The 21,788-nt window shown below is 41.0% G+C and overlaps 1 protein-coding gene across 1 annotated transcript; it reads right to left on the reverse strand.

The window, feature by feature from the left end:
* Positions 1 to 341: 341 nt before the first annotated feature.
* On the reverse strand, positions 342 to 20,852 carry LOC122786156. Its single transcript, XM_044052215.1, has 10 exons — positions 20,579 to 20,852; positions 14,683 to 14,741; positions 14,332 to 14,352; positions 13,685 to 13,951; positions 13,257 to 13,344; positions 12,070 to 12,296; positions 11,435 to 11,722; positions 10,234 to 10,412; positions 3,619 to 3,711; positions 342 to 2,318 (listed from the first exon to the last, which is right to left on the reverse strand). The coding sequence occupies exons 2-10, from the start codon at positions 14,726 to 14,728 to the stop codon at positions 1,872 to 1,874; spliced, it is 1,656 nt and encodes a 551-aa protein (XP_043908150.1). The 5' UTR covers positions 14,729 to 14,741; positions 20,579 to 20,852; the 3' UTR covers positions 342 to 1,871.
* Between the last annotated feature and the right edge of the window lie 936 nt (positions 20,853 to 21,788).

Raw genomic sequence — 21,788 nt, forward strand, 5'->3', positions numbered from 1 at the left:
AAGAAGGGAGTCTTCTATATCACACGTTCAGTGGCGTGTTATGTGCTGTAGTCACGGTCAGCTTCACTATGATACAAAGGCCCACAATGGTGATTCTGCTATGACTGACCTATTGAAAGATAATGATATAAAGATATGTCAGGAAATCTGTCTGACCAAAGAATCAAAATGGACATAAATGGGTAAAAGGGCAGGATTCGAAGGAGTTACGCTTCATTTTCCTTCTGTCGATTTATTTCTCAGCCAGTTAGATTATGTGGTGTGTGCAATTTTCGTCTGGAAATCTGATGAGATGACTGTTTTTGTTGGTTCTTTCACGTTAAAATATTGATATTTGATGCCCGTGTATCAATTATCAATGAAATTGATACAATGAGTTGCCTCACCCGTCATGACAACGACCTCCTTTTCTACTTTTCATCGGCCAAACAGACCCACACGGTGCGGAACATCTCCTTTGTCTTGCTCTGTAAAATACTCCACACTGCACACACACATACTCATAACCACTTCTCAGGCTCATTCCACCAGCGCCTCATAGGCAGCGGTGTTATCGCAGATTGATCCGACCGAGTCTCTCTCCAGCCTCTTCAATTTTTGGAGAAACAACCGGGCGACAATAATCGGAGTGCTCCAAGAGACGGATGGAGGCTGAGATGAAAATAGGAGGCTTTCAATCATGCGGGCCATTTATCTGCTCTCCTGAGTAGCGCCGTGTTCCATCACTGTCATCGTCCTTTTATCACCGCTCCTCGCTCTATATACAGTTTGTATATATATGTGTGGTGCCCATGAATCTGTCTGTTCGCAAATAGGCTGCGAATCCAATTACATTTTCCGGGAATTGTTCCAAAATTCCTGAAAGTGTTCAGAAACACTCTGTCACGACAACTCCACTAGTACGAAGGAAAAACACTTGACATTTCATCATTCTTGTGCGTGTGATGTTTCCACTTTTTGATTATGTCTAAACGACAACAGCCGCCCAGGACTCGCACAGTCGCGCCGATTCTCGATCTCCTGTTTTTACGGTGAGGGAAGTTTTCGTCGGTGAGTGAGTGCTGAGACAAGCACTTGTATCTGGAGAGACAGAGGCGGCTTTGTTTTGTTGTTTTTTTTGTTTCTGACATGCTTGTAGTGTTAATAATAGAGTCAGTGTGTGGGTGGGATGAAATGCAATCATCGCAGTGTTTATGTGATGCCGTGAAAGCAGACAAAAGTGCTGTCGGAGGCAACACGTCTGGTTTCAACCAGGGAGAGATTGTCTTTGCTGTTGTTGTTGTTGGTGGTCTTAAGTAAGTTGTGTCCGTTCATGTCGCTGCCTGTCAAATCTGTCAAACTCCGCAATAATGTATACATTTACTCGACGTTTTTCGCTAGGTGCTGACATCGTTGACCCCTAATAAGTGCTGAGTGTTTCACCCTTTTCACATATCCGTAACATCTTTCGGAGCCCGCTCTTCTTTCATCACATGCAGTCAATCTACTCTAATGGCTGCATCCTCCTGCAGCTCTGAACTATGACATCTACTTAAATGTTTAATTGAAATGCATGCATTTTACCATATGCACAAAACTGCATTGTTCTTCTTTTGATGGAGCTTTGGGGGTTTTACACTTTGCATATCATCTTCCAGTGCATAGTGCATTAAATTTCGCATTGCGCATTTTGTGCGACAGCCTTTTTGTTATTTTTCTCCTGGGCTGCAGTGACATCCAGCTCCAGGCATGAATATTTGATTTGTGTTGTTGTTTTTGTGACGCCATGATCAAGGACTTGTGGTGGTGTTTGGATATGATGAAGGTTCTCAGAAATGCCAGATGTGGATGTCATTACTGTGTACAGAGACACAAAATAGAAATACACCCTCTCAGGTGCTCTGAGCAGGTTCCTCTTTCAGCTCGGCTTCTCCACTCTCTCCTCCTTCTGTCTTGACTGAATCTGAGCCAGTGGTGCCCCTGGAGGCCGTTCCCGGTGACGCAGCTCCATGCAGGCTGCCGTCGGGGGTCGCGGCTGCAAGCGAGCGAGGGTTGGATGCCGGGCTGGCGCTCATGGCGGAGTCAGGGGTCCGAGTGGCGCTCAGCTCGCCGTCGGGGACAGCGGTGGCCTCCTGGCTGTCGGAGTAAACTCCTTTGGTCACGGCTGTGGGGGAGACGGCGTTGAGGAGTGGTTTGTTGGAGGCGTAGGTGATCGCGGCATCAGTGTCGCTGTCTAGTGGGAGACCAGAGCTGGTGAACTCCACACCGGAGTCACTCATCTCCAAGAAGTTGTCTGAGTTAAGAGCCTGGTAGCGACCTGGTTTGGACACTTCAAGGCCCTGGTTAAAAAAAAGAAAAGTGAAATAAGGAGGGATAGAGTGAAAAAGACACAAGTTTAACAATAAATGGCAAGAAAGAAACAGGGGGAAGAACAAAAGGAGGTGGAAATTATAGTCAGGCAAGAGAAAAGATGGAGGAAAAAACATTCCCCATGCAGACAAGAGGAGATGGAGGAAGGAAAAGGGGGAAAAGAAGCGATAAAGAAATTGAGGTCAGTGAAAAAACAATGTGAATAATTGATGCTCATGTTGCTGGGACATTTATAGATTTACTGTCCACTTACATGCAGCCAACACAACTAATTTCTCTTGTTACGTGGAGGCAACAGGAATGTATGTGAATGAAAAGCATAAACAGGCGTCTAGAGGAAAATCGATCAGATTTGTATAAAAGGTAAACACACACACGCACACACACACACACACGCCTGCTTTAGCCATTAAATATGGAGGCCACATCTATGTACAGAGGATGGATTGAATGTCTATGCTAGCTAGCATCTAGCTAGCTACAGCTTTGCCATATGGTCTTCAGACATTACACGTAAAGTCAAAGCACTCTGGCTAAAACAATTACTCGATCAATTGATTGTTGATCAACTATTTTGATATTTGTGTTTTTTTTTTCCCAAAGAATTAAAACAAGTTCCCAGACTTTCCAGCTTCTTCAAATGTGAATATTTTCTTTGCTCCGTATAACAAAGAAATCATTAAAGCTGAATCATTTTGGTTTGTGGACACAAGAAGACAGAGATCTGAGAAAATGATCATCATTTCCAGGTTTGAAAAACACTGTCCTCAATCCTTCAGTAAGAGCTGTGGTGTGCAGAACTTGACAAGGTCACTTTCTGTGCATTTAAAATTATTGGACTTCTCAATAGCACAATTGATTAGGAAATGATTGTATTGGATGGTAATAGGATGTTAGATTGTTTTTTTGGTTGTATTTACATTAATTTCACATTAAGCGTTTCAGCTGTAGACTACATTATGCATCTGTACTGTTATAAAACACCATTAGTGCAGTCAGCTCATCCATTTAATAGTTGATTCATAGTGGGACGATCTATATAGATATATTTATTAGTTTGCTATTTTATTTTGAAATACATTTTGATATGCATTTCTGTCCATGCGTTAACTCTGAAGCATTAGCTTCTTAAACTATGTATTGACACAGATTTGAGTGTATCTGTGTATGAAAAGTGCGATTGATTCGATCTGACGTTCGGAGCTCCTTCCAGTTAACTGTATTTATTCTTTTTTTTATCACTTGGTTTTTACTGGCTCCAGCACTGACCTTGATGGTGACCTCTGTGCTCTCTGTAGGCTGATCACACACAGACTGCGCCAGCGACTCCTCAGTGAACCTGGTGTACGCATCATGGACGACCTGCAGAGCCACACGTTCACATAGAACACAACACACAAGCACACAGGAGGACAACACACAAGAACGAGAAGAGACTTGTCAAAATCTTCCGTGTAACATTCTGCATTCATCCCATCATCAAAACGACAACGACACTGCTGCAGGGACATAAAAACACACACGCACACATTTAAAAGATCCTACACCTTCACAGAAATACACACACGATACGAGGACGACACTTGTCTGACGCCACCGTTTGAGAGACAAACAGTTTTGTTTGGTCTTCACAGTGAGGCTGGAGGTTGAGAGGAAACAGAGCCTAAAATCGTTTTTTTGTTTGTTTTTTTTCAATGTCGGGTCCTGTAGGAAAGATAAATGAAGGGAGGACAAAGAGGCAGAAAAGAGGAAACTTGAAAATTGAGATGGATAAGCAAAGAGAGTTATTAGTTGGAGAAAAAATGGAAAGAGACAGGCTGCAGATTTGCTTCATTTCAGAAAGAGACACAGAATCGTTCCCTAAAGAGCTATGACCATCATTTACCCTGTAATTACGATTAATAAAATACTAATAATGTGTATAATTTAGTGCTTCTTTCCTCTAAAACATCCAGTTTTTTTGTTGGTTCCCTGTCGTCATTAATTTTATCCTTCCAGTGTTACTTACAGCACTTAAGTAGCAGCAGCAGCAACTATATTACACTGTAAGTGTAAGTGTTTCATTTCTAAAAAGGTAAAATACCGCTACACTGTCTAAGAATCTGAATGGAAGAAGTAGCAGGGATCAAATGAAGCAGGGGAGTATATGTACTAAGAAAGGGTTGGGTATGACAAACATCAGGTGAAAACAATCAGGACGGGGTCAAAAATCAGGCTACAGGAAGTAAATGATCCGATATGAGAGAACAAAAGTAACACCAAAATAAAACAGGAAATCAATGAAAGAATGAATGAATATATAAAGAAAAGAAAAGAAATGAAAACATCAAATATATCAAATATAAAATCTAAGGGCATTCTCTCTAAACTGTGGAATGACATAATGAGCTGTTCAATTTGTATAAGGATAAATCCATAAATATTGGACATGGCTTTCCTGTTTAAAAAGTGAGGACAAGGAAGTCAGAGAGAAGCAGTTAGCCACCAGGGGGCGACTCTGCCTGTTGCAAAAAATAACTCAATGGTCAATGGGAATTGCTCAATCACTTATTTAGTTTCAGGTCATCTTGAATACAACATTGAGTCCGTTTTGTCAATTATGTTCTATTTAGAGGAAAATTGACAAGTTTTTACTGTTGTGGAAATTTTTTCCTAGTATATCGTACCATAGTTGTATCTCAGTATAATTTCTGTTATTTTGATGTTCTTTGTTGGAGTAGAGTATCAAGTATTCTGAAGCTGATTCTGATTTTAATATCTGACTTGTCAAATAGAAACAGCAACATCAGAGACTTCAAATGAAAGGGCCAAACAAGGAAAGCGAAGGCGTTAAGGGAAAGATAGTCAGCAAGAGCGGGATTGAAATCAACATAAGGTGGAGAGACATGAAGATACAAAGAGAAGGACTCGGCAGAGAGACAGAGGACGGACGGTGGCGAGGAGACTGATCTGAGTTTCGTGTCGGTCTCTCGGGTTACGTCCTGAAAGTTTGCTGACACGTGTTTGTCTGAACCTGAAATCCATAACGTGTCAGAGCAACGGACATCAGGGCTGACTGCTGTCATCTCAACCTCCACTGTCGATAAACACACACATACACACACACACACACACACATTATAGACACATGAACACAAACATAAGGTGTGTTGCTGTATTTAAGCATAAACACACACAAACAAGGACACACAAACAAACAGACACACACTGAGTTAGAATCTGTGTATAAACCTGCTGCTTTAACATTTATCCCAGTGTTCAGTGTTAGCCTAACTAGACGTTTGTGCTGTTCGCATGTTGAACTGGTGACAAGAAAAATAAATTATTAATAAGCTGTAGTGTAGAAAAGATTTAGTAATGGTAGTGAAGTCACCTCCTAATTGACAGCGTTTCTGTTGAAAAGTCAGAAAAACAAAACATGGACGCAAACGTGTCTAGGGCTAGCCTCTGTTTGCCAATGTTAGCAATAGCAGTGGATAGCAACACTCTGCACCGCATTCTGCGCACATGCAACATAGCAACATGTCCATGGATAAAACTACGGGTACGACTTACTTAATGTGACACAACATTAACAGTAAAAGTAAAAGTAGAAGAGTGTTTTTACGATTGATGTGACTGGCAGCCATTTTGGAAACCTATAGCTAAATCTGTCACACTCACATGATGAACTTGTGTTAATTTTCGAGTATTATTCTGTTTTATTTTTAAGTAAATAAACATTAAAAGCAGCTTAATTCTGGAAGAATAAATTGACTGTAGTCACTGAAATGTGAATATCTTTGGTGGCTATGATGACATTTGGAATAAGTGTAAAAACAGCAGGTGTTTTCAATGTCAGGTCACATGTTTCTCTTATCTATTTTTTATATTTGCATCATATAAAACATGGAGTACAACCAGACAGAAGGACACACATAAAAACATTGACAGCACATACACAGACAAGTAGTAAAATAAATCTACAAGATATTATGTGAACATCTTAGGTATTTTTGAAATGTGGTTGTATGAGGTACTGACATATGGTTAGGATTTTACAAAAATAAAATCTATAATCTCTCTTCAGTCTTTGATGTCTTAAGAACTTGGTCTGATAATTCATCTTGCTGTTTAACAGCCTTTTTCAACTGGAAAATTGAGTTTGTGTCACTCTGTAAACTGCTCACTCTCCCACACCAAAGTTCATTGCATAAACAAGTGATTTTACATCACAACAGGAGTTGTTGATCCACTCTGCCTCCATCAGTGACTTCAGTAAGTGCCATTTAGTGACTTCTGTGTTTGAAGTCCTTTGTTCAGATTTAAGTCAGAGACACAAACTTACCACACGAGGCAACAGTAGACCAGTTCTCCTGTGTCTCTGTGAGCTAAAAACAGTTTTTTTCTCTATGAACTTTGGTGTGGGAGAAAGGGTTAATGTATAAGGTTTAGTTTACAGCCAGAAAGGGCTGATTAACATCAAGATTAAACACTTAGTCACAGCATTTATGCATCAGTTCCTCATAAAACCATTCATAAAAACTTCAGACGTTGTTTTAACAAACCCACATAAAGCAAGAACGCACTGTACACATTAAATATTTACCCTATGAATCAAACGTCACAATAAAACAACACCAAAGTAAAGAAATAAATGTATTTATGAGCTTTGAGCTGACAAAGCATTACATTATGCAGCAGCTCTGATGTCTTCAGTTACCATGATGAGTAACTGCAGAGCTCGGTACTACTTCTATAGAAGAAGAGAAGAAGAGTCAAAAAAAAAGCTGCTAAGCCACAGAGAAGAGAGGAAAAGTATTGGCACAAATATTTCACTGATCTTGAGAGACACAAAGAGCCTCACATCAGTGTGACTTTCTCAAAGCTGCAGTTATATACACACACACACACACACACACACACCAGCAACAAAGAGGTTTAAACCATCTCAGCAGGTCTTTGCTGTTATTCAAAAAATCATAACTTCTGAAAGCAAGTGAAAAGAACTGACTTCCTTTCACTTGTTTTAACATAAACATACGAACTATCAAAAGATAGTTATTTGCTTGTATTCCTGGACATAAAAATTAGTTTTAGGGTTTGTTGTCTATTGGAAATTGCTGGTTTATCTATTTGAGATAAAATGAGGTGTTGACAGTTTAAAAAACAAGTCAGAAACATTATATAATGCACATATTTGCATGTCACGTTTCACGGTATATTGTGAATTGGGTCACCATCTTCAAAAAGTGGGTCCCCATATTAATCGTTTGGCAAATATGGGAGAAACTGACCAATCACAGGGTAATTTAGCGAGAGAGGGTGCTCTTATTGGCAGTGGAGGGTGAAAGGTCATAATTTCAGCATTTACAACAACTGTTGTAAAACAACCTGAAAAAGAGCAAGAGAGTCACAGTAGATGCAAGTGGAGGCTTATATAGATGGAGTGATTAAATTGATTGGGTTTCTCTGTGCTTACTCCTGTGGTCAGGACAGAGAGACGCAATCCTAAATGTTAGTATTTGATTTTTCCAGCAATTCTGCCGACAGCGGACTTAAGCACCAACATTTAATAATGTTAATGTCCTCTTGTGCCATTAATAAAGGTTTTAACAGTGATATTGATCTGTACATTAGAAAGCAATTACGTGTTTCCTTTAACTACTGCACTACCTTTTAATTTTGTTATCAAAATGATTGTTTTTTTAATTGAATATAACATTAAAGTAAAATTGCACTGCATTTAACGACTAAACCTTTGTTTTCACTTGTTGTGTGTGTATTAAAAGCTGAATTTGAAGTAATATGACCTTAGGTGATATTAAAATACTGTATAATTGTGTATATGTAATATACGTCCAGCAGAGCTCAGTCACATAAATGTTCAGACGTCTGTTAGGACCAGAGAGACAGTTTGTCCCAAGTCCTGGTGCCAGATTCACTTAACATAACTCATTGACTTTTTGTCAAATTAGATCTTTGATCAACTCCTGCTGGTTCATTAAGATTGGCGGCAGTTTCTCCTCAGGGTCCAGGGTTTACTTAATGGATCCGTATCGCCATAAACTTAGAAAATGCTGAGCACGTATTTCCGAAACATGTCGCCAATAATCTTGTCACGCACACAGCAAGTTGATCAAGGAACTGATTTGCCGTAAAAGCAGCACATTTCTCTAGACACCGATACAACGAGGGGAGGAACAGAGAAGCCACACGACACAATGCTCTCACCAAGAAGAGGCTCCGTGTGAGGCACCTTAACATGAGAGGGAGAAACGTAACGCACAGGCAACAGCGTTAGCTGGGCCGACACTCACACATGTCTCTGTCAACCTCTATTCCACAGCAGTGCAGCCATACAGTCAAGATGCACATCATCAAAACATCAGAAAGTGGACAAACAGTTATCATTTCAGGTGCCTCATTATTCAGATACTTAAATATTTAAAGTTGATACAAACACACTGTAGTAAGTCAATATAATATCTTACGAAAAACACTTTAACTCACAATCAGACAGCCTTTTCCAAAAAGAAACAGAAGGGTTTTTTTTCCTGCACCAAAGTCTATTGAAAAAATCTGCATTTTTATCTTGCGTCGACACAGCATTTATTAGTCTACTGAAAACAACTTGCATCCTTTCTCTCCACCCAACCCCCCCCCAAACACACACAAGCAGCCACACACACACCCACCTTCTCTCACACAAACACAGCCTTGCTGACCAACCACCCCCCCACGAACCCTCACACATGCAGCCACACACCCACCTTCTCAGACACACCCCTGCTGACCACTTTGTTTATTTGTTTACGCTGTGTGTGATTAATAGAAATAATGATAAGTCACGCTGTAAATGATGATAATGAGATGAGACTGATTTATCGTTACTCTTATTAAGCTCTTATATAATCAATCTTAGCATATTTCCTATGCCACTTTGTTGTTGTGTTGAACGACTTTCCACCGGTACACAGATCAATACCTGAGCTTGATGTTCAGGTGTCTCCTATAGGTGAGTCATCGGTTTCTAATGGCTTTTAAATTGCTCCATAAATTCAGTTGGTTAACAAATTCCCAACAGGGCCGGGCTTGATGAATGGCTCTGTGTTGACTGGAGGTTTGACTGTCAACTGGTCTAAATTATCCATTCAGTCAGTTAATCAGCAAGTATTGAGCCGCTGTATGGAGCGGCACTATTTTAAAAAATATGACTGAAGCAATCGATGAACATTTAAAAAAGAAGGAAAACCTTCATAATCCATTCAAGGTTAAAGAGCTTCATTGAAAACTGACTGAGTGAGGAGGACAATGTCTCACACCACGCATACAATTTACAAAAATATTAGAATGACAGTCGCTTGATATTTAATTTTAAAAATGAACAAGGTGTTTTCTTATCGTGGAAATATCAATTTGCTCATATGGAAGTAGTGATTTGTAGTTGTATGCACACACACTCTGCTGTGTTTCTGCACTGTCCCTTTGAAACTAGTAGCATTTATGACACAATAAAAAGTGTCAATAATGACACTTTTTAAGTTTGAGTTACTTAAGTAAACTTTTGTCCTTTTTTTGTCAAAAGTATTTTCTTATGTATGTGAGGACAAAAAGAGCATTTCTTTTCCTGGGAGGAACAACAGTTATGTGGACGTTTGTTTTGACATGCTGTTTAAAATTGTCCAAATTGTAACCATCCAGGACAGATCCAGCACTGTGGGGGAAAATGTCAGCCATCTGGCCAATCAGCAGCCACCGCCACCACCTCTCTATCATTTCCCCATCAACACACACACAGGCACACACACACACAACTCACTCTCCTCTCAAACCCACTGCTGCTGTGGCCCAACAACGTCCCTCCATCACAGAGCGATGCTAATGCCCCCCGGTGGGCGTTACCTGTCTGAAGGCGTCGCCGTCGCCCTTGCCCGACTGCTGAGCGATAAGCTCCAGCTTCTTGTTCTTCTCGTTCCTCTTGTGCACTTTGTAGAGGCAGGACAGCAGGCACACCAGCAGCAAGAAGGCGATCAGGCCCAGCATGGACAGGATGCTCACAGTGAGACGTGGCAGACGGTAGGCTGAGAAAAATAAAAACATGGGTTTGTCTCTTTTAAAAACTGAAATCCTGCACAGTACAGCTAAAGAAATTTATATTAAAAGTTGTTGGATAAAACAGCCTCAGATTTAAGAGTTTCCATTAATGCCAGGATCAGACTACGCAAATTCAGGCCGATTTTCAAGCGAATTGGTCAAGACCGACTCGATTATGTACGTTGGGAGCGATGAAGTGTAGTGTAACATATTTGAAGAACAGAGATTTGGCGTCTGGGACGCTCTGCGACACCCTGATGAGAAGTCTAACATTTTAGCATGTGCCACTGTGATTTGATTAATAATCTGACATGGCGACCATTGTGAAATTCAAAAATATAAAACATAATCTGATTCCGGCATAAGTCACAGTAATCATGTCACTCATTCATAAATATGGATGACAGCTTGACTGTGACACTTTTGATCCAAATATATAAAGTCCTTTTAAGTATTTTCTGAGTTCAGGTATTTAAAAATGACACTTTAATAAAAAAAATATATATATATAGATTTAAACGGTAAAGAAGGATTACAAAAGAAAACTCTACAGACCAAAGTCCATAGAGAAAAACAGTTTTTGATCCACTTCCGTCAGTAAATTCAAATGTGTTATTTTGTATTTTTGGTGTTTGAAATCCTTCATTTGGATTAATCTAAGTGACACAAACCGACCAAAGACGGCAGCAGCAGACGAGCAGCTCCTGTGTCCCCATGTGCTAAAAACATAGATTTTTTCAATGTTTTTGGTGCAGGAGAGTGATCGGTTTACAAACTACAAACTGGTTTTCACTCAAAAAAAGTCTATTCTGTGGCGAGATGAAACAGTGAGTATAAGTTTTAGAGCCAAATTATACCACTAACCTTTAGACAAAAACTTAAAACCCAAAAATAATAATAATACATCAAACCTTGTATTGTATGCGGTATGGAACAGGGAGCCAGTGGAGTTTTTTGAGGATTAGACGGCATCTAACGGCATCTTGAGGATTAAAAAACATCTACATACCCTCCACCTCTATGTAGACGTGAGCCACAACAAATCCAGACAGGTCTGTCACTTTGAAGACGCCACTGTCTGCCTCATGGACCTTCTTCATGATGAGCTTGGAGCCATCCACAGTCAGCCTGCCGTCCAGCAGAGGGTCCAGTGGTGTCACCAGAACCCCCTGGTCCAGAATAACCCGGTCCTGATTGTCTGCTTTGGGCCTGTAGACGACGCTCACATTGGTGTAGTGCAGGTAAAGTTTCATCTCCAGGTTTTTTCCATAGCCAAGGTGCTCAAATTCCTGGTGTTCTGTGGACACATTGTGAGGAGAACTGTGAGGCAGTTGGACAGATCACTTTGATGGAGGACGTTTCGAAAACGGTTGATGATTTTGTCCCATAAAGTTGTCCCAAATTGTTCTTGATAGGATTTATCTACAACCTATTCTTTCTTGCGGCACTTTATAGTTTCCCTAATGGCAAGTTTAAATTAATTTTACATGTATTACAGAGGCTTATCACCTCCTGTGAGATTAAGCCTTAATGGAATTTTAAGGGCAATTTGCTTAAGAATGAGATCATGACGTCTGATTAGTCTGAGACACACACACGCTCCACTTTGGCAGAACACTCAGTTAAAGCTTACTCACTCCTCACCTCTGACATTCAGACAGTTCCTCCGCCTGACTTTGCCCTCGCGGTCCAGCACAGTGAAGCTCCCCTCATCCATCATCCTCACGGCGTGCAGTGTCACCCGTTTCTCTGACACGCTGAGGCGTCCCACGTAATCGTCTGCCAACACCCCCGTCTGGTTGTACAGCAACACAGGCGGAGCCTCTGTGGTATGGTGGATCTCCGTTTGATTGACATGAACCGGACTGGGCCTTTCCACAATAAGAAAAACATATTAAATAGATTGGTGAGAATAGAGGGCATGTAAACACCTGCTGAGATGTAACTAACTTGAATAAATGCGAACACTGCAGGTTCAAAATGTCACGAAAAAACACGCAGAGGCTTTGTAGGGTAGTGAGTGACAGCAATAATGTTAAGGACGTAAAACAGATATAAAATGGAGTATAAACACAGGTATGCATAGCTTTAATGATTGATGGTGGGCAGGTCTGAGGTAACTACGGAACTACGTAGTAGTTAACGGAAGCGCCGCTAATGCTGCTAAAGTGACAGCGATGTCATGTTTGTTGTGTGCACTTTGTCTGACAAAAACAATTTGAATAAAATAAACATGTGGATGTAATTGGATTGGCTAGCGCCTGTGCTAGCATATTTGCATAACACTTACACCCCTGCAAGTAACTGACCCACACTCTTTTGCTCTACTGCTGTTATGCTAACCATCTGTTCCAATAGTTCTAACTTTTGGGAAAAAAAACACAGTGCTTCAGATAATATGTAAATCAGAAGTGGAAATAACATCCCTCTCAATTTAGGTACATTCCTGTTTTCAAAGAGCTTCACAGGTCAGCATAATGCTATAGCTAGGTTTGCTAGCAAGTAAACCTACATTGTTTGGTATTTCATACGGTACATAACAACACAGTAGCAGCACAGACATTGTACACACTAACTGGACACAAAAGGACAAAAAGAAAGCTTTGTTCATAAAAACAGTAAAAACTACATATATTTCAGCAGCCATCTTGAATAGTGCACTCAGAGGACAATGAATTTGAACTAGTTTTTGAATTTGTTGTCACATTTGAACTTCAGCAGGCCCTGTGACCTCCAATTACAATTGGAAGCGTAAGACCTGTGTTGCATACACAAGACTTGTATATACTGTATTTCTTCTGGGGCACTTGCACTGTGCCATTGTGCCATACCTGAACTCCAGGCTGATGGGGCCTTCAACATGGTTGAGGTGGATGTAGTAGGTATCTCCATACTTAACCACTTCCTCCAATGCGCAGTCTGATTGACATGGAGAGAGGAAAGAAGTAAAAATTGACTCAACAATGACAAACACCTTCAGTTCAGACCTTTTACCACATAATTAATCAGACATAATCATTTTTGAATGATTTAAATCGATACTTTATTTGCAGTTAGTGTGTTTTGATTTTGTGGTTCATTTTTGTTTGCTCCATTCATAAAGAGTTGTTAATATTGACACAATTTGAATTCCAAAGACATCACTCCCACTTCCGATATAAAAATAAATATAAAAATGTGGCTTTGCATTTGAAGTAATTGCAGTCAACATGGAAGCTGGGCGACACTTTTTCACAATACCACACAGAAGAGTGCTTACCCCTAACAGCGAGGGACAGTCGCTTGACCGGGTGGTTGCTGTTCTTGATGACGTACACGCCCTCGTCCTCTTCCTGCACGTCCTCCAGCACCAGGTGGCCCAGAGAGTTGAGATAACTCCGCGGGCTCACCACCTTGCCGGCTTGCATCAGAACCACCTCATTGGACTGATTGGTCCTGGGTTTGAACACAACCTCGCCGACCTTCCCGGGCGGGACGACCATGTGGATGTCCTCGCCGAAGAACGCCGTCCTGCGTTCCTCTTTGACTGGAGGAGACAAACAAGTTATTCTATTAAATATGACACATGAGCTTTAAAGGTCTTAATTTCTTTGTCTGTCCTGACTCTAAATTAATCACTAACTATTTTGATATTTTGATTGAATTAAGTAGATTTAAGAGAAAAACAGTGATTAATACACAACATTTCTATTTCTTATGCTGTCAAAATGTCCATGTTATGATAAAGTACAAATATGTAATGTTTTAAAAAGTGTATTGAGATAAGAAGATGTAATTAATTGGAATTATAAATAAGCAAATTCTGTATTTAAATACTGAATTTGACCTAATTTATATCAAGGCAGAAAATAACATTGGACATTTGAATGGCATTGATTACCAATAATAATTGGCGATGATGTTTACCTTTCAGAGACGCTGACACAACTGTGAAAGGAAAAAAAGATAAAAGTGAGTGCATTTTCTTTTTAAAACAGTTTTTGTTCTACATCTGTTGACTCAAACAAAGATCTTTAAATAAGTCAGAGTTCCTTTGTTCTACAACTTTACCTAAAAGTAGCAAAGTGTTTGAAATGTAAATGTCTCACACGATGACAGCTAAATATAAAACACGACCTGACGCCATGTAAGCAAAGAGAGGAAATTAAATACATCACAAAAATAATCGGCTGAAGCAAATATGGTTTCACAGGAAGTCATTTCTTTTGTTTCATTTATCCAAGTTCCTCCCAAGTGACTGATTATATTTGTGCTCACCGGTGCAGAACACGGCACTGAGCACTGCAGCGCTGATTACTTTCATCTTCAGTAGTTCTCTGACAAAAAGAAGAAAAAAGAGACACAAATAAACCAACAATTTGAAAAGTTTTTTTACAGAGGGGTTTTGTTTCCAAAGGCTGAAAACTAAATAAAAAAGACATATATAAAATAATAAAAAAGATACATAAAAGAAGTTAGATTACAGTTCAGTTCAGTGCTTAACTGAAAACTACAATCACCATCTCACAGCCAACAAAAAGTCAAGTCACAAGAAATACGGTCTTCACTTCTGTTCCCAATGTTGAACTATGACCACAGCTGTGTTTTTAGAGAACATAATGAGGTCACTTTGACCTTTGGGACATAAAATGTCACATTTTCATAACCAAGTCAGACATTTGAATGAAAATGTGCCACAATTAGTGCCGCAAAATCGGGTCGACATGAGCTCTAAACACAGCAACGCTGAGAAACACAAAAAGAGTCGTCTGGAGCTTAATCACCGTTGTGTGAACTCATTTTGATTAAATAATTGGTTTGTAATTTTTGTAATTTGCTCGTTTTACAGTTTGCAAGGTCATGACAAGTGCCCTCCAGGTTGTCCTACAACTTCACGTCCAAGAGAATAAGTCATATGAAGCAATGTCGCTGTCAAAACCTCCCTACAACAGTGCATATACTCACACCAACAAATCATTGTACTATTTTTGCCTACAAGCCAAACATTTAGGGGCTGCTTGTCACAGCAGAGATGCTTATTACAGCACATCGCCAGCACAGAAGCAGGAAAATCTCTGCAGGGCAGAAAGCGTGCCAGCTTCATTCTTTGTCCTCGAGTTGAGAGATTTAAGTCCCCCCGCCCACTGCTCTGCAGCACCCTGCCAAGCTAAAGAGTATATCACATATTAGCCCTTCAAATACCTGAGGGAGAACACTGCTGTAAGTCTATGGTAAGACCCTGTTGAGACACAACGTTCAGCTAAAGACCTACTACGGCTCCTGTGGCAAACACACATGACCACAAACCATGATGAGGCCGGAGTGGTGGTGCAAAGAGAGTAGCAGACCTTGACATTAACATGCAAGAGTGCACGGTCATCACTTTGGGTCGGTGTGTGTGTGTGTGTGTGTGTGTAATGGAGAGGAGCCAGCTGGCCTGAGGAGGCACTGACCTTTTACCAGCTCCTGCACTGGATTAGAGTAAGCAGTAGTAGTAGGCAATAAGATATTTAAGTGAATATAAACAATAATAATCGTAGGCCACAGGAGCTTAGCATTTTTTGCTGAAGGCAATCACATGGTGTCAGATTGCAGGGTCCCAGATGCTGCATTCACATCAAAGTTTCAGCCTGACTGATCTATTGATTAGATCGGTTAGGTTTCTAGGAAGGTAGGTAGGTATTTAGTAGGTAGGTAGGAAAGTAGGTACGTGGGTATGTAGGTTTACAGAAATCCATCAGTCTCTACTTTATATCAACACCAGCATCCTCAGAACAAATCATCATGTTAATGTTACACTCACACAACCAAAGTCCTTTCTAACCTCACCACAGATTGGACAACAGTGGTCCTAATGAAGAAGAACGCTACATTACACCGCAGACAAACTGGTTCATGAACCTACAGAAGATGCTGAGTGAAAAAAGCCTTTATATTTTTTCCTGAACAACACAGGTTCGACGAGCATGAAGACCAATATCCCTGCTGACTTAATTTCACGGAAATGACAGAACTTCCCATGTGTGTTTTATAACTGACTACAAAGAGTTATAAAAGAGAGATATTTTCTTGTTTGTATCTGGCATTACGGGACACATGCCATGACACATTGGATCTGTACACTCTGAAAGAGAGAACAATAAAAAGCCATTGAATTCTCAGCAGCTTCTAATGATAAAAGATTAGAGTGCTATTTAAAGGGGGGAGAAAAAGCCCATTTATTTTCCTTCTGCACCTCAATAGACACAAAAGTCATTTCAAAATGACGCCCTAACATTAAAGTGGGCAGGAAAATTGCTCGAGAGGCTCTTAGTCCTTTCGTGGAAGACAGTAATCATAGCATATTTTCTAATTGCTGCCCTGTGAAGTGGGTTTGAATCACCTCACTTTAATGTTTCACTGAGCCATTAGCTTATTGTATGTGTGAGTGCTCTTCGTGGGGAGGGGGAAAAAAAAGACATAACTGAGAAGAAAATGACTGTTGTCAATCATATAAAAGTCCCACTGTATGTCACGGAGAAGGCACATAACACAGTACATGAAAAATGTATTTAAGTAAGTTTAAGTAGAGTCAGACAAAAAGCAGTGCTCACACTGAATGCAACGGAACTTTCTTGCTAAGAGATTAAAAAGTCATTGCAAAGTTGAGTTTGGAACCAAACTTCTAGCTTCCATCAAGCAACACAAATCCAATGAATTGTACCCCACAAATGCTGTGACCTTCACCTAAGTAGATCAAGTTTAAAGCAGAACTATGCAGGATTGTTTACTCTAATTTAACAGCTTCAACAGAGTCATTTTGATGGTTAAATGGCTTGTGTGTGGGGAGAGTGAGGGCTGTATGTTAGCGGAAAACCAGCCTTGCAATGTCATCCACTGCGGACCCAGAGTCCTCAGAATCAGGAGTCTCGCAAAGTCACGGGTCTTGCGAGGTACCACCTATAAGACCAAAGCAGCGGTAGCGTTACTTCATTCATTCATTACGGCAGAGCCGGTGAAAAAGAGGCAGAAAAAATTGTTGTTGGAGGAAGCAAGGAAGAGGACAGAGGGGTCACACGTAAATAAACATCAAGAATTGAAAAACCGATGCCGACCGGCACGGACATGGCTCCACGGCTCACGTTTGCCAGCTCTGTTGAAAACAAGTGCACATGGCCAGGAGAACAGTGAGGATAAAGGGGTAGACAATGGATGAATGGATGGATGTTTACGGTGGTGTTGTACTCCCAAACTGTAGGGGGAGCTTCATAGAGAAAAAAGCGACCAAACTCCGCTTAACTTCATATTTGGGTCACATGGTGGTGCAGTGGCTACCACCGTTGCCTTTAAACAAGAAGATCACCACTTCACTTTGAATCCCAGCACAAACGAGGGCCTTTCTGTGTGGAATTTGGGTCCGCAGCAGATGACTTTGCAAGGATGGTTTTCCGCTAACATACAGCTTTAACAATTTGCATGTTCTCACCAGGTACGCACTGATTCTCTCCCTGGGTTCTCTGGTTTCCTCCTACAGTCCAAAAACATGCAGAGGTAAATTGGACACGCTAAATGAACCATAGGTGTGAAAGTGAGAGTGAATGTGACCTGTCCTATGTCCGCTGGAATCGGCATCAGGCTTGAAGTTTAGATTCTTACGGGGGGAAGTCACAACCAGTTACCACTTGCTTTGAGCACTTTATTCTGTTCACTGTGTAATAACATTTTTTATTCCACAACATCTCAGCAGCCTGAGCAGCAGATGTTAATGTTGTCCTTCAGTTGAGGGCACTACCTTTTCAGATGTGTGACTCTAAATGGGGTCAGTGCTCTCCCGTCTCATGCTATCACCAATTACATCACTCAAACAAATTAGGAGATGCACTGACTGAGCCGAGACGTCCACCTCCTCTTCTTCTCCCATCATCTCTCCATATGAATCATCCGAGTAAAGATCTGTCTCTGTCTGTTACTTTTCTGGGTCCTTATTCTGTCTGCTTTTATCTCTGCCCTCTGCAGAGCTGCTGTTATATTAAAGCTATAGCCTGCAAAGTTCCTCTGCTTTATTTCTAGTGTTTTGATTTATTTGGAGGGTTGTGTTTTTGTCCTTGTTGTTATTTTTCTAGATTTTTGATCCTGTCCTGCCATAATTAGTTTTACCTGTGTCTAGTTGTCTCTACCGGTTCTATGTTGGATTGTCAGTCTTCCTCCCTGTGTTGCTTTTGCCATTTTTTTTTACTTTATCCCTATGCCCTTTTTGCTTTAAGCCTGTGGTATACTGCCACACACATTACGCACACATCACATATCACGGACCCCGGTATATTTACACGTCAGGGTCCTGTAGTATCCCACTTCACCATCGGGTGACAGTACAAGTCAGAACAACAATGCTACAGCTCCCTCGGACACGTCTGGTTTGAGCGGCTCACAAACGAAAGGTCCGTCGGGCAGGGGCGTCGCAGTGTCAGCTGGTTCGTGGGTCGCCAGGTCATGGCTCAGCTGACTATCCTTGGCAACAACTTCTTCTGTTGTCGAAATGTTTTTTCTGCTTGGTGAGTGGGGCTTAACTCTCCACCTAGCGGTGGGGCAGAATTTCAGTTTGCGCATGCACTGTCAACGCACGGGTAAAGTATAACAGGGCCTTTAGTCTGTTTTCGTTTCGTTCGTAAAAACAAGATTTTTACCTGCACATTAAGGCGGGGCAGATAATCAACGGGGAACTCAAACCTAACAAGGTACACACACTAGGAAGAAGTACAAAATAAAACAGGAAACCAGACACAAAGAACCAAAAAGCCCAGAGTAAGGAACACTTAGAGCAAGAAAAGGTCAAAAGACAACTGTCCAACAAAAAGTGGGGTTTGTGTCACTTGAATATGCGGTCCTGGATTAGATACTGTATACTGATACAGTACTGGTACTGTGTCCTGGACAGTACTGGCCCACTTTAAAGCCTGCAATCTCTTATTAAAACACAGAGTGGTCTCACTAATATGACGTCCGTTGTCGGTGATGACGCCTGCAGGAGGGTATTTACGTGCGTTCTGATGCAATAACCCTTGTAGTTGTAAATGAGTCTGATCCGCAGTGAACAGTCTGGAAATCCAAACTTGGCCTTTTGTTTGTCAAAGATAAATGACATACCCTGAGTTTCTGCCCTGAGTGTGCTGAATCGCCATAAGAGTCAAAATTACAATCTACAATCTTAAATCTAAAGATAATGAAATCAATACCACCCCCTCCTGCCCCCAGCCATCCCTCTCTCTTTCTCTGTCTCTCCCTCCTCCTCACTTTCTTTTTTTTTGTTAATGCAGGAGCACCAGCTGCTGGTGCAAAAGGGTGTGTCATGAATGGATGAACAGGGGCTGTCCCGTTACGGCAGCGGCGGTGTCGGTGGTGGAGGGGGGGGATGTCCTGATGGAAGATGGAGGAAATGAGAGCGAGATAGTTGAATGAAGAGTAGAGGAGAGAAACACCCTGACGACACAGGCTGTGCATGACACGGAAATCAATGCAATTTCCTTCATCTCTCGTGTCTGATTTGTCATTAAAAAACCTCTGCTGTCATCATTTATTGTCATTTAAGTGAATGTTGTGTGTGTCAAACTCTTAGTCAGAGGCTTGGGATGTGTGTGTGTGCCAGTACATTGTGTAACCATTCACACTCAGAGTATGATAATGCAGCACTCATACTGTTCTATATGATATGTTCCGCCTTTTGTCTTTAATTGTGACTGCAGATTATTTCCAAGATACAATCTGGTACAGCAGTGTGATGAAATTAAATGCCATGGATTCACCACCAGCATCAGATCACATGCCACATGAGAGAATATAAAGGATTATTTAGGCCTGGGATTAACCCAGAATTAATATTATTGTTATTATTATAAAACCATGCTTCCTCCTTTTCTTCCTCCTCCTCTTTATTGTTTGATCCCTGCCTGAGGATGCCTGCTTCGCGCCGCGTTGCCGTGGGTAACACGCCCTGAACCAGCCTCCCTCATCAACACCAGCAGAACCAGCAGCAGCACGAGCTCATTTCATTTCAGTATAAAAGAAAAAACTGCAGGATTTAACCCTCTGCTGCCTCCCTGCCCCTGTCCCAGTTGTCTCAACCCAGAAAAAATGCTGTATAAAAAATTATAAACATAAATTAAATAAGAGTGAGTGGGTGGTGCGATAATTAGCCTACCTTTCTCACGCCTCCAATCCCCAGGAAAAAAAAATAATCCCAGGTCTTCTGGTTCGGTCTGGTCAGGGAGGGGCTGAGGGTTTCAGGAGAGAAAGGGAGAAAGAAAGAGAGGAGATCAGCGCTCTCCTCCTTTAACTCTCATTTATCTGCTCTCAGGCTCGACACACACACTTCACTGACATCAGACTTGAATGAGGAACAGCTGAAGTCACAGTTTCGGTTGGTGTCGGGGGTTTTTTGTGGACCATCTGAGTTCGGCGGTACTCGGGCCGCACTCGGGAAGAATCGTCAAAATCTGGCTCAGCGCCAGAAGACGAAGAAGAAGAAGAATCCCCCTCATTAACACATATACGTATATACTCATGTTACTATTTACCTTGTTTTCATTTGTTGTCTGACATATTTAATAGTATTTATTTCCTTATCTTATTTCTGCTGTTCTACATTCAACATTTTTTGGTTGCGGAAACGTTACCTGAAGGTCCCCTCCACTGAGGCTCTCCTATGGTTGATATGGAAAGTTTTCCTAATGTTCCCCTAGCGTTAGGTTTTGGTTGTACATTTGGTTCACATAACGTTCCCCCTAATGTCACTTTTAAACAGCCTTTAGAGAACAAATTGCATAAAGCAACCTTACTTTTATCCCGCTGTAAACTCCCTCTTTTTCCGCCCAAGTTTCACTCACTCATCTGAACAGCGCCGCCGCGAGGAGACATGAAGTAGCGACGCCCGGCGAGCGAAGCTGGCAGAGACTGTTTGTCAAATATCGATATTTTCCCTGACGTATCGATTATCGTATTGCACGAGGAAGGACGACGATATGTCGCCAAAATTGATATTTGTGTCCCACCCCTAGTTTAAATGTTTTTTTTCTATTTTCTATCTGTATAATTTTGAACTGTTACTTCAGACTCAGGGTGGATATGTTTTGACTGTAATTAACTAAAGGATAAACCCATGTAAACATAAAGAGAGTAAAAATAATCACTGACTACAATACAAATGAATGTATTGAGGCGATGTTAGATCGTAGAACATCTGCTCTGGTGCACATTTATGAGGCACTTCTTTATTTCATTAGAGTCAGATGACAGTTTGGATGGCAGGTGTTTTATTATTATTATTTTTTCCATACAAATCCAGTTATAAATTCTCAGCGCGAGGAAACAAAAATTAAATTCTCCTCCCCATATCACTGCTCAATGCTGTG

This window comes from Solea senegalensis, linkage group LG20 (genome assembly GCF_019176455.1).
Source record: "Solea senegalensis isolate Sse05_10M linkage group LG20, IFAPA_SoseM_1, whole genome shotgun sequence".
NCBI classification, from domain to species: domain Eukaryota; kingdom Metazoa; phylum Chordata; class Actinopteri; order Pleuronectiformes; family Soleidae; genus Solea; species Solea senegalensis.